General features: G+C 39.4%; 1 protein-coding gene across 3 annotated transcripts in view; it reads right to left on the bottom strand.

Annotated features, from left to right (window-relative positions):
• Positions 1 to 21,069, bottom strand: part of SPAG17 (sperm associated antigen 17) — a 173,573-nt gene that overhangs the window by 53,630 nt on the left and 98,874 nt on the right. For all 3 annotated transcript variants that reach the window (XM_019655832.1, XM_019655831.1, XM_019655830.1), the window contains 8 exons: positions 18,736 to 18,975; positions 17,673 to 17,784; positions 15,389 to 15,547; positions 14,134 to 14,247; positions 8,362 to 8,537; positions 6,169 to 6,286; positions 3,317 to 3,495; positions 1,440 to 1,599 (listed from right to left, as the gene is read on the bottom strand). In XM_019655832.1, coding sequence (XP_019511377.1) covers positions 1,440 to 1,599; positions 3,317 to 3,495; positions 6,169 to 6,286; positions 8,362 to 8,537; positions 14,134 to 14,247; positions 15,389 to 15,547; positions 17,673 to 17,784; positions 18,736 to 18,975 — 1,258 coding nt within the window. The remainder of the gene's footprint in view (positions 1 to 1,439; positions 1,600 to 3,316; positions 3,496 to 6,168; positions 6,287 to 8,361; positions 8,538 to 14,133; positions 14,248 to 15,388; positions 15,548 to 17,672; positions 17,785 to 18,735; positions 18,976 to 21,069) is intronic.

Consider the following 21,069-nt stretch of genomic DNA (forward strand, 5'->3'; position numbering starts at 1 on the left):
TATGGGGGACACTTCCATTCAATTCTACTAGGAACCTTCTGCTAATACCAAAGGAAAATCTACCTCACACATTTTTTAAAATTAATTTCAGGTATACAAAACAATGTAATAGTTAGATATTTACACCCCTCACAAAGTGATAACTCCCTTCCCCCAATCTACTACCCCTCTGACATCGGATATAGTTGTTACAATTCCAATGAGTTACCAAAAAAGGAGTTCACTTTGCCTCCACACAAGATTATAGGGTACTGTGGTGAGATGTGTGAAAGTGACAAAAAAGATTAAATCTTCAACTCCCATCATTAAAGGCCTATGACAAATTGAGAAAAATTTGTAATGAATGAGAGAGAGACAGTATGATGTAGGGGATAGTTGGCAGACTCACATCCCAGCTCTACCACTTTCTAGCTGAGAGACCTCGAGAAAGTTAACCTTTCTGTGTCTCAATTTCCTCTTCTGTGAATTGGGATTATTAAAATATATACCACACAAGGCTGCTGTGAGGATTAGCTGATTTCATATTTGAAAGGATTCAGAATTGTGCCTGGCACACACATCTCCTATATATAAATATCTCTTAAAAATTAATCTGGAAATTGTGAACATCCCAATAGTTAAACCAAATAAAGATGTGACTACAAAATTCACAAAGGAAAAAAAAAGCAATAAGCATCTCTAAATGTTTAATCTCACCAGTAATCAAAGAAATGCAAATTAACATAATGGGATGCATTAATAATCTATCTAAGTGCATCAGATGGAAAGAATGGCACGGTATGAGGAAGAAGACATTTTTGCCCTGTGCTGAGGGGTGTAATTGGAAATATCTCTGAAGGGGTGAAATTGGAAAGTTTGTAGTTTAGATTATGGCCAACACTGTTGACTGCTTACCCAACTGTTATCCACCGTCTTTTTCCCTACTAGTAGTGACCATCTCCTGAGAAAAAAGCCAAAAGTGTCTGATACCGTTTTCCCAGGGGAGTCTGGAAATACTCGCCTCCCTGATAAGACACTTAAAAGCTCTTGTGTTCACCCTCTTTCCTTTCTCCTTTGCAAGTTACTCTATGAGGGCCTTATGCCTGGAGGAGTCTCAGCCTTCTTGCAACTCTGAGGAAAATGTCAAGAGAACCAGAGAGGCCTCCTCAGAACCTTGACACCGATAAGCTCAACCCACCCCAAAGCAGTGGCCCAGGCATGAGAGCTCATGTCTAGGAGGATTTAATGACATACGAAAAGGGTCCTTGTCTCTTCCTAAGAGAAAGAAGCCTTTCATGAAACTGTGTAATGCTATGATTCCCAATTAAAATCCATATATGCTTAAGTGAACACATATAAATAAGTTCTTTAAAAGAAGTATTAATAATGATGATATCAAACATTTATGAAGCATTTGAATTTATGACATCCATTATAAATTGAGAGGTTTGGGTCATTACCTTTCTTTGTGATGACAGTATCTGATGGAGCTGTTTCGGATTTTTGCTGGGAAACCGAGTCCATGAGGTCCCCACTAGGGGGGCTTGCTGGCACATCGGCAGGAGAACAAACAGGCCCGGAGTCGGGGCTAGTGCTCACGGCGCCATCTGCAAAGAGGATCTGAAGGGAAAGTAAAAGTTCAGCGTGCTCAGAGGCAAGGAAGAGTCAGCAAACAGCACTGTGTGTCAAGTGGAGCAACTGCAGGATAACCCGGAGAAGCACTGTTTGTGGACTTCCAGATGCGGCCACGCATCATTCAACGGTGGAGTTGGAGCTCAGACACAACAGCTTCATAACCAGCATGCCTTTATCACCTCATTTTCCATTTACCTTCCACTTTCTTTTTCTTTTTATTTCCTGTCTTTTATTAGGTTGGCTTGTTGTAATGCTTTTCCTTTTTTTTTTTTTTTTTAACTGTTCTGTTCCCTTATGTAGTTGGGAAGTTCTCCACGGTTGCAGTTTTTCTAATGATTGCACTTAAAATGTCACCACGTATTTAAATGTTGAGTTTCCATCAGTATCTATCCAGTATGTATCGATCCCTCACCTGTCCAACATCAGTACTGGCAGCCTCCCCGTGAACTTGACAAGAACCTGTGCTGCTAACGAGAAGTCTAATGTCCATCTGATTCTTATTTTTTCATTGGTAACTGGTTTCTTCAGGAAGCTTTTGGGAATGTCTACCTATGCAGTCTTGAAATTGCACTGTGATGTACCTAAATGATCTTTTAAAAATAATTAGTATCAATCCTGATGGGCATTTGGTTGTCCTGTTTAATCCGAAGTTGTTGTTTTTTAAGCTCTGGGAAAATGTACTACATTAAATCTTTCCTTATTTCCCCTTCATTGTCAGTATTTTCTTCTTCTGGAAATTCTGTCATATAGGTCCATTTTCCAAGCCCCTTAACCTTGCTCTCCCTCATAACCAACCCCCGCCCCCACCAATCTTTCAAAATTGTTATTTTGATATCTAAGAACTCTTCATTTTTTTACATAGCAACTTTCTAAAATTGTTATTTTATGGACTGTGAACCTCACATGTGTTTGCCTATATTACCTTTACTCACTTTCAAATTTGTTTTCATTTAACTATTTACACTTATTTTTAGGTGCTATTTCTTTACTTTATTGAGTTGTGTTCTTCTCCAAGATTGATGACTGTTGGGTGTGTGGTTCTATTTCTCACTGAGAATCGCTTTTCACTTCTGGGTGGTTTGCTGTCTGGTCATGGGGCTGCTATGATCACGGGCAGGGATGGAGCAGGGCCTGTGGCCTGCAGATGCGGTTTCTGGTTCCCATCCTCCAGGGTGGTGCCCCAGGTAGTGTTCCCTGAGCCGCTGCCCTGATGTCTGAGTACAGAGCTCCATCGGTAACCTGTGTTGGAACCCATTTTTTAATTTTGCTCCAGGTTTTTGTTTTTTTTAATACATATATGTTTTAAATGTTGCTCTTCTTTCTTCATCAGTCTGATCCTATCTCAGATGCATTTTCTAGGAAGTCTCTCAATCTTCTGATCCACTGATGACGCATTTTGCAGTTCTCTGGTACTGTCAGGAATTTACTATTTAAAAGTATTTTTCTATTATTTTAAGATGCTTTGAGAGGGAGAAGAGGGCAACACCATGTTCGCCTGTAATCGTGGCTCTTGTGTAGAATGATAAGCTTATTTGTATAGTGTTTTTTTCTAACTATACTACTTACTCTTTGTCATTGTAAAGTGTCATTCCATTTTCAAATGAGTTGACCCTCGTCCCTGTCACAGTACCGCTCCTTACCCATAGCTCGTTTGTCTGGCATAGTGCAGCAGGAGAGTAATTTCTCTAACATAGTCTGTTACCTGTGTAGATCCATCCAGCATGTATTTGACCACAGTGCCTTGACTGGTGACAACCCTCGATGCCTCCTGCTCCACTGGGGGCATCACCGTTCTGTAGAACTCATGGTGCTTCACCTTCTGGGGGTAGCTCTGTCGGACCATGATGTCCCAGGTGGGCTCCTCATCCGTAAGATACTTATCTTCAAAACAAAACACAACAGAACAAAACAGCCTTACTGGGAGCTGGGCAATGCTGTGTGGCTGGGATTTTGTCTTCTCATTGATTTTTTTCATTCTTTTGTCTACATATGAGTAATAGGTCAGTTCCCATGTATGACAGATGGCCCAGAGTACTGGTTCTCTGCTGTCTTTGTTCCAGTCCAATGTAGTATATAAGGCCATCTGCAAGCACTTAATAGGTACCTTTTCATGTATAAGCCATTGTCTCTAATGAGGTCCAGGACATCTTAGGATAAAATTAGGAAGGAAGCAGAATGACGTTGTCTTAGGTGTTCCCTCCTCTCCTCATTGCTGCTTCTCTCTCCCCTTTGAGCAGGTCTCACCCCTGGATGCACACAAGGCTCCCCTAGGGTTCCTGGTTGCCTGGAGCCCCAGGGGAAGTCACTCGCTCAGGCGTGCCCTTCCTAAATCATTCATCATCTTTCACAGTTAATATAATCCCCTCATCTCTAACCATATCCAGGCTAAACTCCAACCAAGGAGTAAAGCACATAAGAAATTTCTTCGAAGAAAGTGCTATTACTAAGAATATCTGGCACATGGTCCCTACCAGATTTTTACTAAATGAATAATTTTTTCTTCTCAATGTATAAAGTAGTGTATTAACATGTAATGGTGGCATTTCAAGGACTGTATCAGGCTGATGGGACAATATTTTGGAATGAGGGATACCATTCAAGTGACAGAAGTGATAATCATGACAAAAGACTAAACATTTATTGAGATGTTTCTATGTTAAATGCTGTATATATGCATTTTATTTAGCCCATCTTATCAACCCTTTAAGTTAGACACTTTCACTTTTCAGAGTTTTCAGATGAATGAATGGAGTTTTAGAAGGGTTTTAACTTCTCCAACGTCACCCAGCCAGTAAATGGCAGAGCTGGGATTCGAACCAGGTGTCTATGCTTAACCATTTTCCTATGCTGTGAAAAGAATTACTGCCACAGTGACCAAAACAGACAAACAATCACTCAAACTAGGAAACAAACAATCAAACAAACAAAAAAAACTAACACTGGAATAATATATTCCAGATTAGAAATTATTTTCTCGCTGAATACTTTTAACAATCCTGTTTAGTATATGACGTTATTTTATAAAAGAAGAAATTCAGGTAGAGAGGGGTTACGACTCATCAAGGTCACCCAAGCAAAACTCAGGTCTAATCTCGTTTTTCTTACCCCACGTGACCCTCTCTGCCTATGTCCCAGGCTGACTCTGATGAAGAAAGATACCACTACTTTGGAAATTATGATGTAATTATGTTCAGACTTGAATCAGGATATCCATAATGTAGGGAAGATTTTAAAAAGACAATGTGTTCCAGGCAGAGCCATTACCAACCACACTGTCTATCCAGACCTAAGGATGAAAATATCAGATTAGGTGATGAAAGTAATAGAAACAAGTACTAAGCTGGGGTTTGATCACAGGACCAGGCAAATAAGCAAACAAACAAAATGTCCTTGAGCTTGAAAACAATGTCCCTTTCAGGACACTCATAGCATCTCCGACTTTGAAAGATGCTTAGTGGCCATCGTTCCCAGCAGCACACACAGTGGGTCCATCATGGAGAGCCTGGACCTCTAGGAAACCTTGGAAATAGAACCCTGGATCCATGGTCTATTTTTAATAATTCAGAAAGCCTAGTGAAAAGCAAAATTGAGACAAAACAGATCAACTACAACATTCAGTTTCTTTTTGTTTCGCTGGCAAGTAAATACAACATTGAATTGTTTTTATTAGGCATAGTCTTTTCCTTTGATACACTTTTCAAATATGGTGTCCATAAGGGAATCATAATAAAGAGGATATATGGTTGTGAAAAAAATCAGGATCTACTGATATAACATTTATCCAATGAAAAAACATGCTCCTGAGACACTTGGTAACTGAAAAGGCCATAGAGTTGGTTAGAGATCACGTCCTAGTTCAGTGCTTGCTTTGTTACAACTCCCTGATTCTAACGCAATAGTAAGTCTCCATTTAAGTAATATTCAAATTAAGTCACCAATGTGGATGGCCCATCAGGTTAATGAAAGAAGTCCTACTTGTACTTAATTATCTTACTAGGATAGGAGCCATGTAAAGAATCAATAGAAATAACAGACTCCATAAAGTTACACACCTGGGAACAGGATGCATTTCTTCATCCATTTAATCTGCACGTGTCTCTACCTCTTTTATGTTCACAGCCCTTTGTTTTGATAGGACCAGCAACGTACTGGACTGCGGCCCTTTGTAGAGGAAGGAAGACACAGCCACACGGTGTTGCTCAGAGCACTTGCTCTGCCATCCCTGGACCACGAATGACATTTTATCTCTGCCACTTAGGACTTGAGTGACCTCGGACAAGTTACCAAACCTTCTGAAGCCTCAACTTCTCTATTTTGTAAAATGGAACTGCTAGGACTCAGCGTATAGTAGCTGTATTTTGTTGGGTATGGTAAGTACTTAGTGCCTGCCCATCATCAGTGCTCCAGAAATGGTTCTTCTTCTTAGCCTATATTGTTCATTATCAACAAGTCTGTTTCACTGGCAGGAAAACACACAATTTCAACAGTGACTTACCTGTTTCCTATAAGACTTTTCCCCCCTTTCCCCTTTGGCCCAGCCCACCTAGCACTCACCTGGAGACTCCTGTCCAATGAAGGTCACTACAAGCCCACTCGGGCAAGACAAATTCAGGTTTTGGAAAGTGGGAACATCAACAGTCTCCTGTAAAACAGGCTCTGGTTCCACTTCTTCCTGTAAATAATTTAACATGTGAATAATGGCGTGTCGTGTTCTAAGTGAGTTACTGATGTATTATGACCAAGCAAGAACTTGGCTGAGTGCTTAGGATATGACTTGTCCGGAATGAGTGGGCCCTGCAATGAAGGCTGTAAGGATGCATGCGTCTCCACCTCTGTGTCACGTATATCCTGCTTGTAGCTTGACACACAGGCATGTGAAACCGTTAAAAGTAGTACCAACTGGTTGGCACCTCTTTCCTCAGAAAATGGAGTTGTCTAAGTTAATGACAATAATTAGGAAAGGACCGTGAACTTGGCACTTGAATTAGGCCTTGAAACATGCCTCTGTTTGCATGTGTAGGTGTCAGGCAGACCAACATCCCTACTACCTTCTATGTGATTCTTAAGTTTTGGACGATAGAGACATTATGCTATTAGGATATGTGTCCTTGTTTTTCTATAATGAGCATGCGTTGCTTCTGTAGTAAGTAAAAACAATAAAAGAACAGACAATGGAAAGGTTATTTATAAATCAGTGAGGGTTTGGGTGTGTCTACTGAAAAATCCTAATGAATTTTATGCTAACTATATCTGAATTACTTTGTTTGGTTACATGTACTTTAGAAGGAAAGTTATATGGTTACTTCCAACCAATCCCTAATGATAATCATTTCCGTTTTTCTAACTGGTTCTCTTTTGTTAGCCACTAAAATCATTTCAACTGATCTCCCATTGCTGGGTCTTTAGTTCATTCTAAGTAGTTCTCTATTATTGATCATTTAGGTTGCTCTGTCTTTGTAACTAACAGAGCATAAAATATGAATAGTTTGCTAGAAATCAATTAAAAACACAAAGCAAAACTAAGAGAAGAAAGCTTATGAAATTCTGTAAAATGAACAATAATGCTCAAAGATTGAACCTGCTGTTACAAATCTATCATTACACACAAAACCAGTAATCGCCTCCATCTTTCCATTATTGTCAATTTTAAAAAATGGTGGGTGAATGGACTGGCTTGCTGCTATGAAATCACTTTTGGCCAAATGAATGAATGACCTGAGATTATTCTGTTCAACACTTGAATATTTTTAGTTAACAAGGGTCAAGTGTCCTGGCTTGAGAAAGCTCATCTATGTAAATGTGGTGAGAAAGCTAAGTAACATTCAAACTCCATAACTTTTAAGGGGCCAGGGTCTGAAATCCAGGTCCCTGATCACTTTTTAACATATTTTTTAAATTCTAATAAGTTGGGTATTTGTATAGTATACAAACTGTACAACTGTGCTAGTAAATACCAAAAGAATCAAAATTTGATCAGTGGTTTCCTTCTTGTCCCTCTTTTTGAACCTTTTTTGATCTGTATTCTTCTATTAGGAAAATGGTTAGAGGCACAGTGTGTGTGTATATGTGTGCACGTGTGTTTGCATTTGGTGAACAGTTGGAGCTAGGGGTTGACTGCTCATTCACCAGAAGTGGTTTGTTTTTCAGTCTTGCTGAATTCTTAGCACATCAATATTTAAGTCCAAGTCTACCAAATGGAAATATTTCCACTACTTAGAGTTTCTCCTCTTCCAATTGTTGTTTATCTCAAGGGAACTAAATAAAGTACAGTAATACCTTGGCTTGCGAGCATAATTTGTTCCAGAAACAAACTGCTCGTATTGCAAGACATCGCTCATTTACCACGTTAAAATGTATTAGAAATGTTTGCTTGTCTTGCGGAACACTTGCAAACTACATGACTCGCAATCCAAGATTTTACTGTATTTGAAATAAGGAATGATGGGAACTTGACCAACCAAAACCAAAGGACACCCAAGAACCAGGGTGGGAAGAAAGTTGAACTAGTCATTGTGAGTTTAGAATGAATGACCTGAGACAGTGTATACATGACAATATGTCTCCTGGCGTGGGACCCCGACACCTGTCTGTAAATCTCTTCTTTTCCATTCAAAATGGAAACTCCAAGGAACATTAACACATCTGCACTGCATGCACTGGAATAACACTGTTGACATAACTCATAATTTCTAGAGTTAATACAGAGGCAAAAGCAGAGTGTGGGGACCCATGGCGAGGTCCATTCACCTTTCTTTCTTCTTCTTTTGGGTGCTCCTCTTCTTTAAGAGATTCTTTGGGTTTTTCTTTGCCTTTTGTTTTCCCTTTGCTTTTGGCTTGGGGAACAGGCATGATAACAGGAATGACTGTTGGAATGTGCACTGACGGGATATTCAACATTGCTTCCAAATTAGGGTCCTTATCCTCTGTGAGCAGAAAATGGAGGAAACAAATAAATTAGACATTCATATTTGATATGTTTGTTCAATAAAATGTACATCTCAAACGTTTATAGAAGTTGGCCATAATTTGTAACTTGCTGAATATGATTTATCAGTTGGATAGATTTCAGGTGTAACGTAGTTGATTTGAAAATCAGGATTGTAGATAAAATATTTGAGGTACTTAATACGATGATATAGTTGATGGAGTCATTATGTCACATGTTCTTGCCTCCCATATCTAGATGGTAAACTCCTAACCATAGGACAGTCTTCATTTAATTGAGACATATTTATTGAGAGGCTCTAGTATCCCAAATGTTTGGAGCAGTGGGAAATAATGAAAACGATCTATAAAACACCTTACGAGGCCCAAATAATCAAAATAAGAGCTACATTCAAATAGCTTTGATACAAAGACATATTAAATGGGGACATAATGTGGTAGGAACAAGGAAATTCAGGAAAGAGATTACTTCTAGCTGAGGTGATAAAAGAAGTTTTCTTGTCGAAGATAAACTTTATTGGGGTATTAAAGGATTGTCAGAATTCTAAAAGGAGAGCTCATCTGTGCGGGGATTATGTTGGAAGCTTCTGAGTATCCCTGACATCTTGGATTCTATTGTCCTCTAGGCTCTGGAGTGACATGCCCACCTGCATCTCCTCTTACCTCTCTAGTTAATTTTTTTCTGTCTCCTTTATCAATTCTTCCTCTCTTATTAATCCCGTAAATGTCATTAGGTGCCAGAGGTTTTCCCTTTATCATTACACAACAGATGTTCTCAACTCTGGCTTCCCATGATAATTACTCATGGAATAACAAACAAACAAACAAACAAACAAACAAACAAACAAACCAAACCAAACTCCTTCAGCCCCCCATCTTGACCTCCTGAATTAGATTCCCTGGGGATGAGAACCAGGCATTTCTATCTGCAAAACATCATATGTGATAGTGATTGACAGCCCGGCCTGAGTCCCTTGATTAGATATAGTATTGGGTCTTCAGAAAAGTCATGACGTATTTTGTCTATGTTTTTCAAAGGTCCTTTATTTATATAAAGAACAAAGATCAATCAATGATATATTGCCCGTTTTGCTCAATAACCTTTTGCCATCTTTCAGTGAGCTTCATTTCTTGTTCATAGAAGGACCTGTCTTTATTTGTGAAAAACTGAACAAGGTGCTGATTTACAGCCTCAACTGAATTGAAGGTTATATCAGGCAAGGAGTTTTCAAGAGAGAGAAACAAGTGGAAGTCTGACAGTGCAAGGTCAGGCGAGTACGGTGGGTGTGGCAGCACATCCCATCCAAGCTCCGATAATTTTTGATGGGTGATCAAACTTGTGTGTGGTCTCACGTTGTCACGATGGAACACAACTCCTTCACAATTAACAAGCTTGGACGTTTCTGGATGATGGATTCGTTCAAACTGTCCAATTGCTGACAGTACACATTCGAATTGGTTGCTTGGTTCCTTGGTAGGAGCTCGAAAGACACAACACCTTTAAAATCCCACCACACTGAGAGCATAACCTTCCTCTGATGAATGTCTGCTTTCGATGTCGTTTGAGGCAAATCATCACCTTGGGACTAAGACCGTTGGCACACCACATTGTTATCATCAGTTATCAGTCACTTTAAAAATGGATCGTTTCCCTCATGTTTAATGAGCATATCACAGATGTTTATATGTGCCATTAAATGAACTTTGAGTTCATTCGGAACCCAAATATCAAGCTTGCTTACATATCCCAGCTTCTTCAGGTGGTCATGAACGCTTGAATGATGGATGTTCAATGTTTCTGCAATCTCTCGTGTCGTGTAATGTGGGTTTGACTTGATCAATGCCTTTATTTTGTCGTCATCAACCTCGGTGGGCCTCCCTGACCAAGGAGCATCGTTGAGATCAAATCACCAGCACAGAATTTCGTGAACCACCATTGGCACTGACGTTCTTATAGACCATTGTCATTGTAAATTTTATACAACTTTTCACAAGCTTGACACATGTTCTTCCCTTTATGAAAATAAAACAGTTAAATATGGCAAAAATGCACGGTTTGGTCTTCCATCTTCAACTTGTTGTAAAATCTCCAAAACTCAACCAAATCACTGAATTTTTTTATTAGAATGAAGCTAGAACTGTCAGCTGTCCAATGATATAGCAGTAACATAGATGCAAATTACTCTGGTACTTCCAAAAATGAACTAGTGCCATCTGTTGCAAATATGCGTAATGACTTTTCTGAAGACCCAACAGATCTTAGTGACCTCATTCACTACTGGGGCTCCAACTGTCATCTACGTACATGCTAATGACTCCAAAATTGACATCTCAAGGCCTGACCTTCCTTCTCAGCCCCAGGTCTATAGTCCCAATTGGTTTTAGACATCTCCTGATTGTGGTACTGGAGACATTTCAAGCTCAATTCATCTCTCCTCTCCCAAGCAGGGCAACCCTCCTATGTCCCCAGTCTTGGTTAATGCCAGGACTAATCACACACCTCATTTCCCAAGTTAGACACTGAGGTCATTCACATTTTCTCCTTTTGATTCACCCTATACATCCAACCAGTCACCAAGCCCTCAGAAATTTCTCTCAAGTCACGCCTCTCTATCTATTCCTAGCACCATAGCACAGATTCTCTATCTTGTGCTTGATTTTTCATAGCAGTTTCCTAACTGGTATCATGGCCTCTCCAATACCACCACTTCAGTAGTACTTTCCAAATTATCACTAAAATTATGTTCCTAAAATAAAATCACGTCACTTCCCTTTCCTTCCTTAAAGGCTTCTGCTGCTCACTAATCACAGAGGGCATACCATGCTCGCCTTCCTCCACTCTGGCCACACTCAACTTTTCATCTTCCCATAAAGGTGCCATGCGTTTACCCAGTTGTGTGCTCATACAAGTGGTTCTTACTTCCTAGGAGTCCCTTTCCTTGCTGCTTGGTCTGGATAATCCCCACTCCTCTCTAAAGACCCATCTTAGATGCTACAGACTTTCTCTCTGAGGTAGTTTCTGGCTGGTCCCAGAGCTCTGTACATAATTTCTAGCATTTACACAGTCATTTCTCCATTGATGTTTTCTTTTCCCATCAGACAGTGAGTTCTTTGAGTATCTGTAACATGGGTTTACTCGTCTCAGTGGCTCAGTGAGAGGAAGTTGCGTGACCCATAGGAAGTACAGTATATAAATAAGTGAATGGCATCCAGTTACAGGCAGGTAGAAACTCCTCCCTCTTGTCCCCATCCATTTACTTATTCAGTAAATATTTATTGAGTACCTACTATGATGTACCACGAATTGGGTAGCAAATGATGAATGAGACTGCACGGCACTTATAGCGCAATGCATAGTTCAGAGGAAGAAACCTTCAGGTTCAATGTCATGTGTTAAGTCTGTGATAGAGGAAGTACAGAGCTCCATGGGAACCCAGAAGAAGGTTATCTAATACAGAATGACTCCGTACAACCTATACTTTGGCTACGCTGTACAGCCTGCCTTTCCATAAATGTGTCATGCTTTATACTGCTGAGCTTGCAAGCACCATTCCTGGTGTCTAGAATTCCCTCCCTTTGATTCTTTGCTTAGGTAATTCTCACTTACCTCCAGAGACCCAGTTCACAAGCTACTGCCACTCGACATGTAAAGAATTTCTCAGAGCAAGTGACCTATAAGCTGAGATCTGAAGGATGGGAGGAGCTTTAATTGTTGAAAGTGGTGGTGTATGTAGCAGAGAAAGTGTTCTAAGCAAGTGGCAGCTCATGAGCAAGTGGCCAGAGGTAAGAGAAAGCGTCGTTCATTCAAGGAACTAAAAGGCACAAAAAGAACAGGATTGCAAGGTGTGGAAACAACCTAAATGTCTTTGACGGATGAATGAATAAATAAAATGTGGGGTATGCTACATACAATGGAATACAATTCAGTTTTAAATAAGAAGAAAATTCTGCAATGTGCAACGACATGGCTTAACCTTGAGGACATCACACTGAGTGAAATAAGCCAGTCACAGAAAGACAAATACCACATGATTTCATGTATATGAGTTTTTTTCTAAAAGTCGAATTCATGGAATCAAAGAGTGGAATGGCAATTGACAGAAGCTAGGGGTAGAAGGGAATGGAGTTACTGTCAACAGGTGGAAAGTTGCAGTTAAGCACGATGAAGAAGCTCTGCAGAGCTCTATGTACCCAATTAAGGGGGGAGCAGTGGGCTGGAAATTTGGTTAGCCATTAGCAGACAAGAGTTCTTAAATATTAGTATTATGTGTACCCTTAAGGGATTTATAATATATGTTTTACAAAGACATGCCTTCAATTTTTTTTTAACACACAGGAAGTAAAACACTACTTATTGTCACATTCTAAACATCTTCAAATGCAGTACTTAAAACTTGAAATTAGGAACATTTGTTTTAAATGGAATGATTGCATATTCACTTAAGGAGTAAATCAAGAATAAGGAAATCACTTAGGAAACAGCAGTGACATAACTGATAGAGAATAGAGCGTAAATATCTTAATCTAAATTAACTTTTACCTGTGATCAGAGGGAATGGGATTTTTTTAGAGACTGTGTGATAATGAATTTTAATACATAATTCGTTAGGCACCAAATGACTTCTCCAAGTGCTGATGATTTAAAAACAAAGCAAATACAAAAACAAAAGACAAAACCCCAAACAAAGCAAAAATACTAACAAATTTCATGGACTCTCTAATTCACTAGAATTCTACAATATTTGGCACAAGGTAAGACACAAGATGGTAATGATCCAGAGAAGGAACTACACAGTAAGACAGATGATTGGGTCCCATCATCAACACATAGTTTTAAGACTGTATAACAGGGATCGCCTTTTGATTTTGTAAAGCTTTCTTTTTTTAAATCTGTTGTGGTTAGATCCCTGTAAAACGCATGGGAACCCACAAGATTTCCTAATTAGTTCTTGGCAAAGTGACATATTATTTTGTGGTTTGTAAGGAAAAGGCTTCCAGTTGGAGAATTTGTTTATTAAAAGTGGGGTAAAGAAATCCTTCAAGATGTCCAGTGAATGGATCCTTTAAGGCTAATGTTCTGAAGCTCATTGAGCAGTTCTACAATGCCAGGATTCATAAAAATAGTATTCTGTAGAAAACCAAGAGGATTCCTCGGCAAATCATGCTTTCTTTGGCACCAACTCACAGGTTTTTTTTCATGGGCTAGTTAACAAAGATTTTACATATGTGTGTGTGTGTGTCTGTGTGTGTGTGTAATTCCAGTTATCTTTGTTAACTAGCCCATGAAAAAATATATGTGTTTGTGTGTATATATTATAATCTTATATGTATGTGTGATTATAAGATTTTTCATATATAAATGCTGTTTTAAAGTACTGTTATTTCCTATGTATGAAAGATTACATATGCATATATGTACACATACATATGTGTGCACACATGCACATATATTCCCAGTCTCCAGGAAATGAGGGGCATTAAATCAGAACATGTTTATCAACAAGTGAGCGGCCTGAGGATGGGCAGACACGCTTGGTCATGGGACACTTTTCCTTTCTGTGGTGTTTATGTCACCTGGCGCCATTCCACTGGACCCGTAGTAACTTATGGAGAGGCAGATTCCATTTTCCAAGGTGGCAGAAAAAGACCCAAACTTGCTGACAGCTTCATTCTTTGCATTTGATTCTCCTGAAAGATAAAAGCGAATCAAGGACATTTCCATTTTATTAAAAAGAAATGTAAGCAAAAGTCAGTGTAAAGAGGAAATCACCTAAATACATAAAAACGTGAAAATGATTAAGTAAATTATGATATATATATATATATATATATATATATATTTATATATATATTTATACCAATGAGTTAATATGAAATCATTTAAAATGCTTGTTTTCAAAGATTTTTTAATGAATAAGAAAATGCTCATGATGATAAAGCATGAAAGAAATAACCATGAAATAGTGGTTACCACTGGGGTGGTAGAATTATGGGCAACTGTTCTCTTCTTTAAATGCTCCTATATTTTCCCTAATATTTTATAATAAGCCATATATTTTTCTACCAGGAAAAACAAAGAAAATTCACTAAAAACTTTCTGTTTTAAGTTCTTGGATATATTCAAGCTTGTCAAACAGTGTGGTCTCATCTTGAATTTGGAAAATACTGTGACCACAACTAAATTTATTAGTGAGATTTAGTTATTAATCTTATTACTAATCTGAGTCCAAAACATTCTATCAATAAACTCATCTCCATTTGCAGGTGCAAGCAACATCACATTGGGCAAGAAGCGATGACGTTCCCCAGGGGCTGTTGCCTGGAGACGTTCAATGGTGCTATCAGGAAGTTTCAATCAATGGACATCCACTTGGAAGTCTCATCTACAAGCAGGTCAAGAGTCTTGTGGCCAAATTTACATGTTTCCGCTTGTCCTTGCAACTTAAGAAATTGGACGCTACATGGAGAACCAAGAAATCGAGCATAGAAAGAAATCCCATCTTTTGCAGAGAAGTGAAACCTTCAGTGGGGATCAATCAATGAGGACCTGACCTCTAGACACTGTGCTTGATACAAGTGCACAAAAACAAAATTCAGGCCAGAATGGACATTGCAAACTCAGTGTTGCTACAGAAAGATAGGAGGCCAGGTAGACACTGTATGACAACTGGAATCCAGAGCGGGGTGCCCAGAGGGGGCAAAACCAAGTAAGCAGCCCACTGTAGATGGGCTGCACTGCATGCAACGTGAATACACATTCCATTGGGGAAACCGTATATAGGCAGAAGGTGAAGCCCTTAGCCCCACGACCAGAGACGCGGCTGCTCACCCATTCCCAGATCCTGTTCTCTTGCTCTTTCTTTGGTCTCGCCTTCTAAAGAATCATCCTCTTCTTTGTCTTCCTTTCTCACAATTTTCTCAGGGTCTTTCAAATGAATTATAAAACTGTGATTGTCTTTTTGCACTTTCACTTTGATAAAAGTTGGGCCTGGGAAGAAATCGTGGGATAGAAGATGGGCTCACTCAGGGGCCCCGTGAAGATCCTTGACAAGACATCTAAACACTCAGCAGGGAGTTCAAGTCAGGGAGTGGAAACACACGAATAAAGTGATGGTGGGATTCTGGGAATAAATGGCAGGTGGGTCAGGGAGGTGCTGGTGGCCTTTCTACCTGCATCTCAGATCAAATCGCAGAAGAGAAAATCAGCTGGCTGAGGCTCACGCATCCCTATTCTCAACTTTATGATTTCATCGCTCACATGAAAGGGTTTCATGACTTACAAAGAATTACACAGATGTGAGTTACAGTAGTTATTATTAGTAGTGGAAACATACAAGAATTTTCCTAACAATCATTCCCTCATCTAGTGTTCTGACTCATTTTTTGTGTACTTTCTCAGCTTTCGTCTTCTTCCTTTCTTAATCCAGGTTTTTCTTTTCAAGTTTGATTGAACTATCATCTCTGAAAAATTGATAAGGTTAGGATAAAAATGCTGTATTTACTATGAACAATCTGAAACTTGTATATATCGTATGCATATGCAAATCTTGGTAAGAGCAAGAAATAATTATTGAAAATACTATTACAAACACCATTACAAAACTTAAGGCCAGTTCTTGTTTCAGTTATGTGATCTGAGCTCCGCTTTAATTTTTAATTGCTAATAATTGTACACTATACCCAGGGATGATTTTCAAAATACTAAATACTAACACATATGATAATATACATAAATAAATATGCATACTTATATTAATAAAAATCTCTTTCATGTGTTGAAAAAGCACTTGATATGCTGTACCACAAGCCATTCTTTAAATAATATGAATAACTTGCAGAATTTTTATTTTAAAAATCATGGGTTTTCTTTGATGGTAGTGGTTACTATCTAATGATGTCATGATTTCATGTAGGGAATAGCATCTAACTCTTACAATGATTTTCTCACTAAATTGATAGTTATTAGAGAGAGAGAGAGAGAGAGAGAGAGAGAGAGAGAGAGAGAGAGGGAAGAGAAAGAAAGATTGAGAGAGAGGGAAGGAGGGAGGGGGAAGGATAGGGAGTGAGAAGGGGTGGGCTGGTGTCATTGGCGGAATGTTGGGGGTGGGAGGACCCCCTGTTGTCTTGCTGGGGTACAGAGTCTTATGGGCATCAAACAGGGTCCTGCTCACATTCCCTCCAAACTGACCTCTTCACAGCTCTGAGAGGCCACAGCTCCCGACCAGACAATAAACTGTCAAATAAGGCCCAGGTGCTTAAACCCACCTGAGGAATCTTTAAAGCACAGTGAAAATGTAAGCCCTTTGCACTATCACTTTGATAAAAGTTGGGCCAGCAAGATGGCTCTGCTAGGCTCCTTGGGAAGAGACCTGTTCTCCCCTTGGAATAATTAAGCACTTCCTTCAGGGGTTTTCCAGACTAGGTCCTCCTCAGCTCATCTGCAAGCCTCCCACACACGTAAAGACTTCTGAATTCAGAAGCAATTTCTCCATAGCTAACATAACTGAGTATTGGCAGCAGACCCCCAAACCAGAAATATTTGCTCTAAACTCACAGTATGTGCTTGGCTTCTGTGAGAACACTATGCCTTGTAATTAATATTATTAACTATTTGCTCATTGCAGTTACTCCAGAGGGTGCCAGAAAAATATGTACACATTTTAAGAAAGGAAAAAACTGTATTAAAATTATAATACTCAATATATACCGATAACAAAAGATGAAGACAAGTCATGTTTGACTTCTGCAATTACAAGAGGTGCTCAAAGTGGTTACCATCAGCATAATTTTAACACAGTTTTTTCCTTTCTTAAAATGTGTATACCTGTTTTTGGCACCCTCTGTATTATACTATTTCCCAATGGTACAGAAATATTTTAGTATTTTAACAACGGGAACACTCGTCTTAGTGGGTCCCAGCTAACCTCTCAGCTGGCCTGAGCCTGGCAGAGTCAATTATAACAGAGGAATTTAAAGTCTGAAAATGTTGAATGTGGCACATTCACGAATCACGTTACCACTCTCACTTACCACACTCGGGAGTACAGGGCTCAAGATGACCTGAAATGGGTTAATTTCTTCCAAGCCATTAACCAGCTGCTTTCAAAACGTACCTTTTTCAAATGTTGTCTTTTCTACTTCAATCTGCCCGCCATCTGAAGGATACAGGTAACAATTTGTTCCTGATATCTGGATGGGTACATTTCCCATGTTGTAGCCACGAAACTAGAAGAGAAAACATTTCACTTTGAGTGTGGAACTGCCATTGATGAAAATCAACCCATTAGTGTGAGCCAACTAAAGTTGCCATAAGCTTAATTTCTGCTGGATAGTTTGTCACTTGCAGATACAGAGGCCAGTGACCATGTTATCTGTAGTACCTTCTGCCATGTTATATAGCGTGGGGCAGAATTAAAGGTGGTCCATGATTTTAAACTAAGCTCATTGGAGCTCTCTCATGATCCAATGCAAGAAGAAATCCATTTCTCTTTCACTGGCTGTTCGTTTTTAATTTAAAGTGAGCTGATATATTGAGCAGTACTGACGCTGTACACTTTAGGTCATATGCTGAAGACATTTTTCACTAAGTATTGCTAATAGAACTCCCATGATTCTGACGCATGCTAAACTGGAGAACTGTCTTAGCGTAGTAGCGAAAAGGGACAAGGGATGTAACATTTCTTTCCATTTTCCCCCCACTAGGTTTGACTCATAAAACTGCTGGATGGAGAGATTGGCAAAGGGAAGGTTTGCAAAAGCACACAAGCAAAAACATGGGTGCCGACTGAAAGTCAACTGAAGGTACACATCACGTCCTGCCATCTGAGATAGATCCTGCCAAATTTCGTGTCCGCTTTCACCTATCCCAGTTGCTAATTCACATAAACCTAAAAATGCCTTTGTGTCAAGTTTCTACCTTTACTGCCCTTGGTAACCTTGCTTCATGGCACTCAGGAAAAACTGGCCTAAGGGTGTTCCTATCTTGGTGACCGGATACAAAGAAGGTACTTGGTATCAGAGGATGGAATACAGGTCTGAGATTATCTAAACCAGAAGACACCCCAAGGCCTGCTGTGGTGGCACGGAAAACTGGCAACCTGAGGCTTCCAAAGCAGCTGTGTTTTCCCAAAACAATTATTAATGACCCAAGAAAGCTTTAGAGAAAATTGATTTTACTGGATAAACTATCTCGGGTTCTGGTTGATGGAGGGGCTCCTCTGGTACGACTTCTGGGATCTTTATTTGCTCTTTAAGTTTCTCTTTGGAAAGAGACTTTTTCTTCACAGTCCTACTATCTTCTTTCTGCACGTTTTCCTTGCCATTCTTTTTACCAGCTTCCTTACTCTTCTTTTCTGCTTTTTTTTCTTCCTTTAAGCATTCCTCTTCTGCTAATCGCTCTTGTTCTTCTTTCCAGGCCTGAAAACACATTTTAAAAATGCAAAAGGATTTTTGAAACAATTATATCCCATTTGGGTCCATTCTGGAGAATATTTAACATAATTTTTGGAAATGTTATCTGACAAATCAAAATACTTAACTAGAAATCTTAAAGTCATCCTTGACTCTCTTTCTCTCACCCAACTTCTATTTACTAAGCCCTGCCAATTGTCTTCAGAGATCTCTCTTCACTTCAACTTTTTCTCTCACTATATGTTGCAATTTCCTTTATTTCAGATCTTTTTATCTTTAGCTTTAACTATTGCATCAACCTCTTAGCTGTTCTCCCGCCTCTATACTTTTTAACATTAGTCCAATCCCCAATTTAGGTCCTAAACGTGGTTAATCAGCAATATGGCAGACTAGATGTCCAAAGAAACATCTTGGCATGAAACATTTTAAAAATTATGGATAAAATACAAAAATCATCATTGTAATGTGAAGCAGGACTAGCAGCCAAGTGTGGGAAAGCACTAATTCAGTGAGGGAGGTGGGCATGAAGACAGCAGTTTCCCAGTGGTATCTGTCCATCCCAGGCAGCCTAGACTTAGCTTTTAATGGCTTATGAGGACTAAAGACATAACCAGGAAGATCAGATCAGAGACCTCTGAACAGATCAGGTGTTTTTAAAAAATGACACTGTCACTGGGTAAATTAGAAAAAAATATTTTAAATTAAAAAAAAATTATTTAAGTATAGTTGGTATACAATCTTATATTGGTTATATTAGTTTCAGGTGTACGAGTATAATACAGTGATTAAACATTTGTATGCCTTATAAAGTGATCATCCCACTAAGTCTAGTAATCATCTGTCACTGTGTAAAGTTATCACAATTAACTATGTTCCCCTCATCATCCCATACCCTCCCTGCCGGTAACCAGCTCTTTGGTCTCTGTTTCTATGAGTCTGCTTGTGTTTTTTTGTTTTGTTTTGTTTCTAGATTTCACATGTAAGTGAAACCATACAGTATTTGTCTTTTTCTGCCTGACTTACTTCACTTTGCATAATACTCTCTAGATCCATCCATGTTGTCATGAATGGTAAGATTTAATTCTTTTTTACTGCTGTGTAATATTCCATTGTGAATATTACACACACACACACACACACACACACACACACACCACATCTTCTTTATCCATTCATTTGTTGATGGACACCTAGATTGCTTCCATATCTTGGCTATTGTAAATAATGCTACAATGAACATAGGGATGCATATATCTTTTGAATTAGCATTCTTGTTTCTTTGGCTAAATACCCAGAAGTGGAATTGATGGGTCATATTGTATATCTATTTTTAGTTTTTTTAGGAATCTCCATATTGTTTTCCACAGGGGCTGCACCAGTTTGCAGTCTTACCAGCAGTATATGAGGGCTCCCTTTCCTCTGTATCCTTGCCAACACATGATTAAGTGGGATTTATACCAGGAATGCAAAGGTGGTTCAACACCCGCAAAACAATTAATGACTCATCACATCAACAAAACCACAAATAAAAATCATATCATTACCTCCACAGATACAGAAAAAGCATTTGACAAAATTCAACATCTGTTTATGATAAAAACTCTCCACAAAGTGAGCAAAAAAGGGGCCGGCCGAGTGGCTCAGCTGGTTAAGAGTTAGCTTAAGGGCGTGAGCTCTGAGCAACAGGGCCACTGGTTCGATTCCCACATGGGCCAGTCATGCTGTGCCTGAGCTGAGTTGCCACTGAGCTTCCAACAGGTGGCAGGATGGCTCAGCTGGTGAGAGCACGTGCTCCTAACAACAAGATTAGCCTGTTTGATGGTGGGCTACGCCCGCCCATAACTAAGACTGAACTTGGCACCTTAAGCTAAGCTGCCGTTTGGATAGCTCAGTGGATAGAGCATGCACTCTTAACAACAAGGCTGCCGGTTCGATTCCCGCATGGGATGGTGGCTATGCCCACCCGCAACTAAGACTGAACACAGCACCTTGAGCTTAGAGGCCACGAGCTGCTGACGGGCAGCCTGATGGCGACTGGCACCCTCCACAACTAAGATTGAAGAACAACAATTTGGCTGGTTCCCTTCCCCAATTCCCTAA

This window comes from Hipposideros armiger, unplaced genomic scaffold (genome assembly GCF_001890085.2).
Source record: "Hipposideros armiger isolate ML-2016 unplaced genomic scaffold, ASM189008v1 scaffold_247, whole genome shotgun sequence".
In the NCBI taxonomy this organism is placed as follows: Eukaryota; Metazoa; Chordata; class Mammalia; order Chiroptera; family Hipposideridae; genus Hipposideros; species Hipposideros armiger.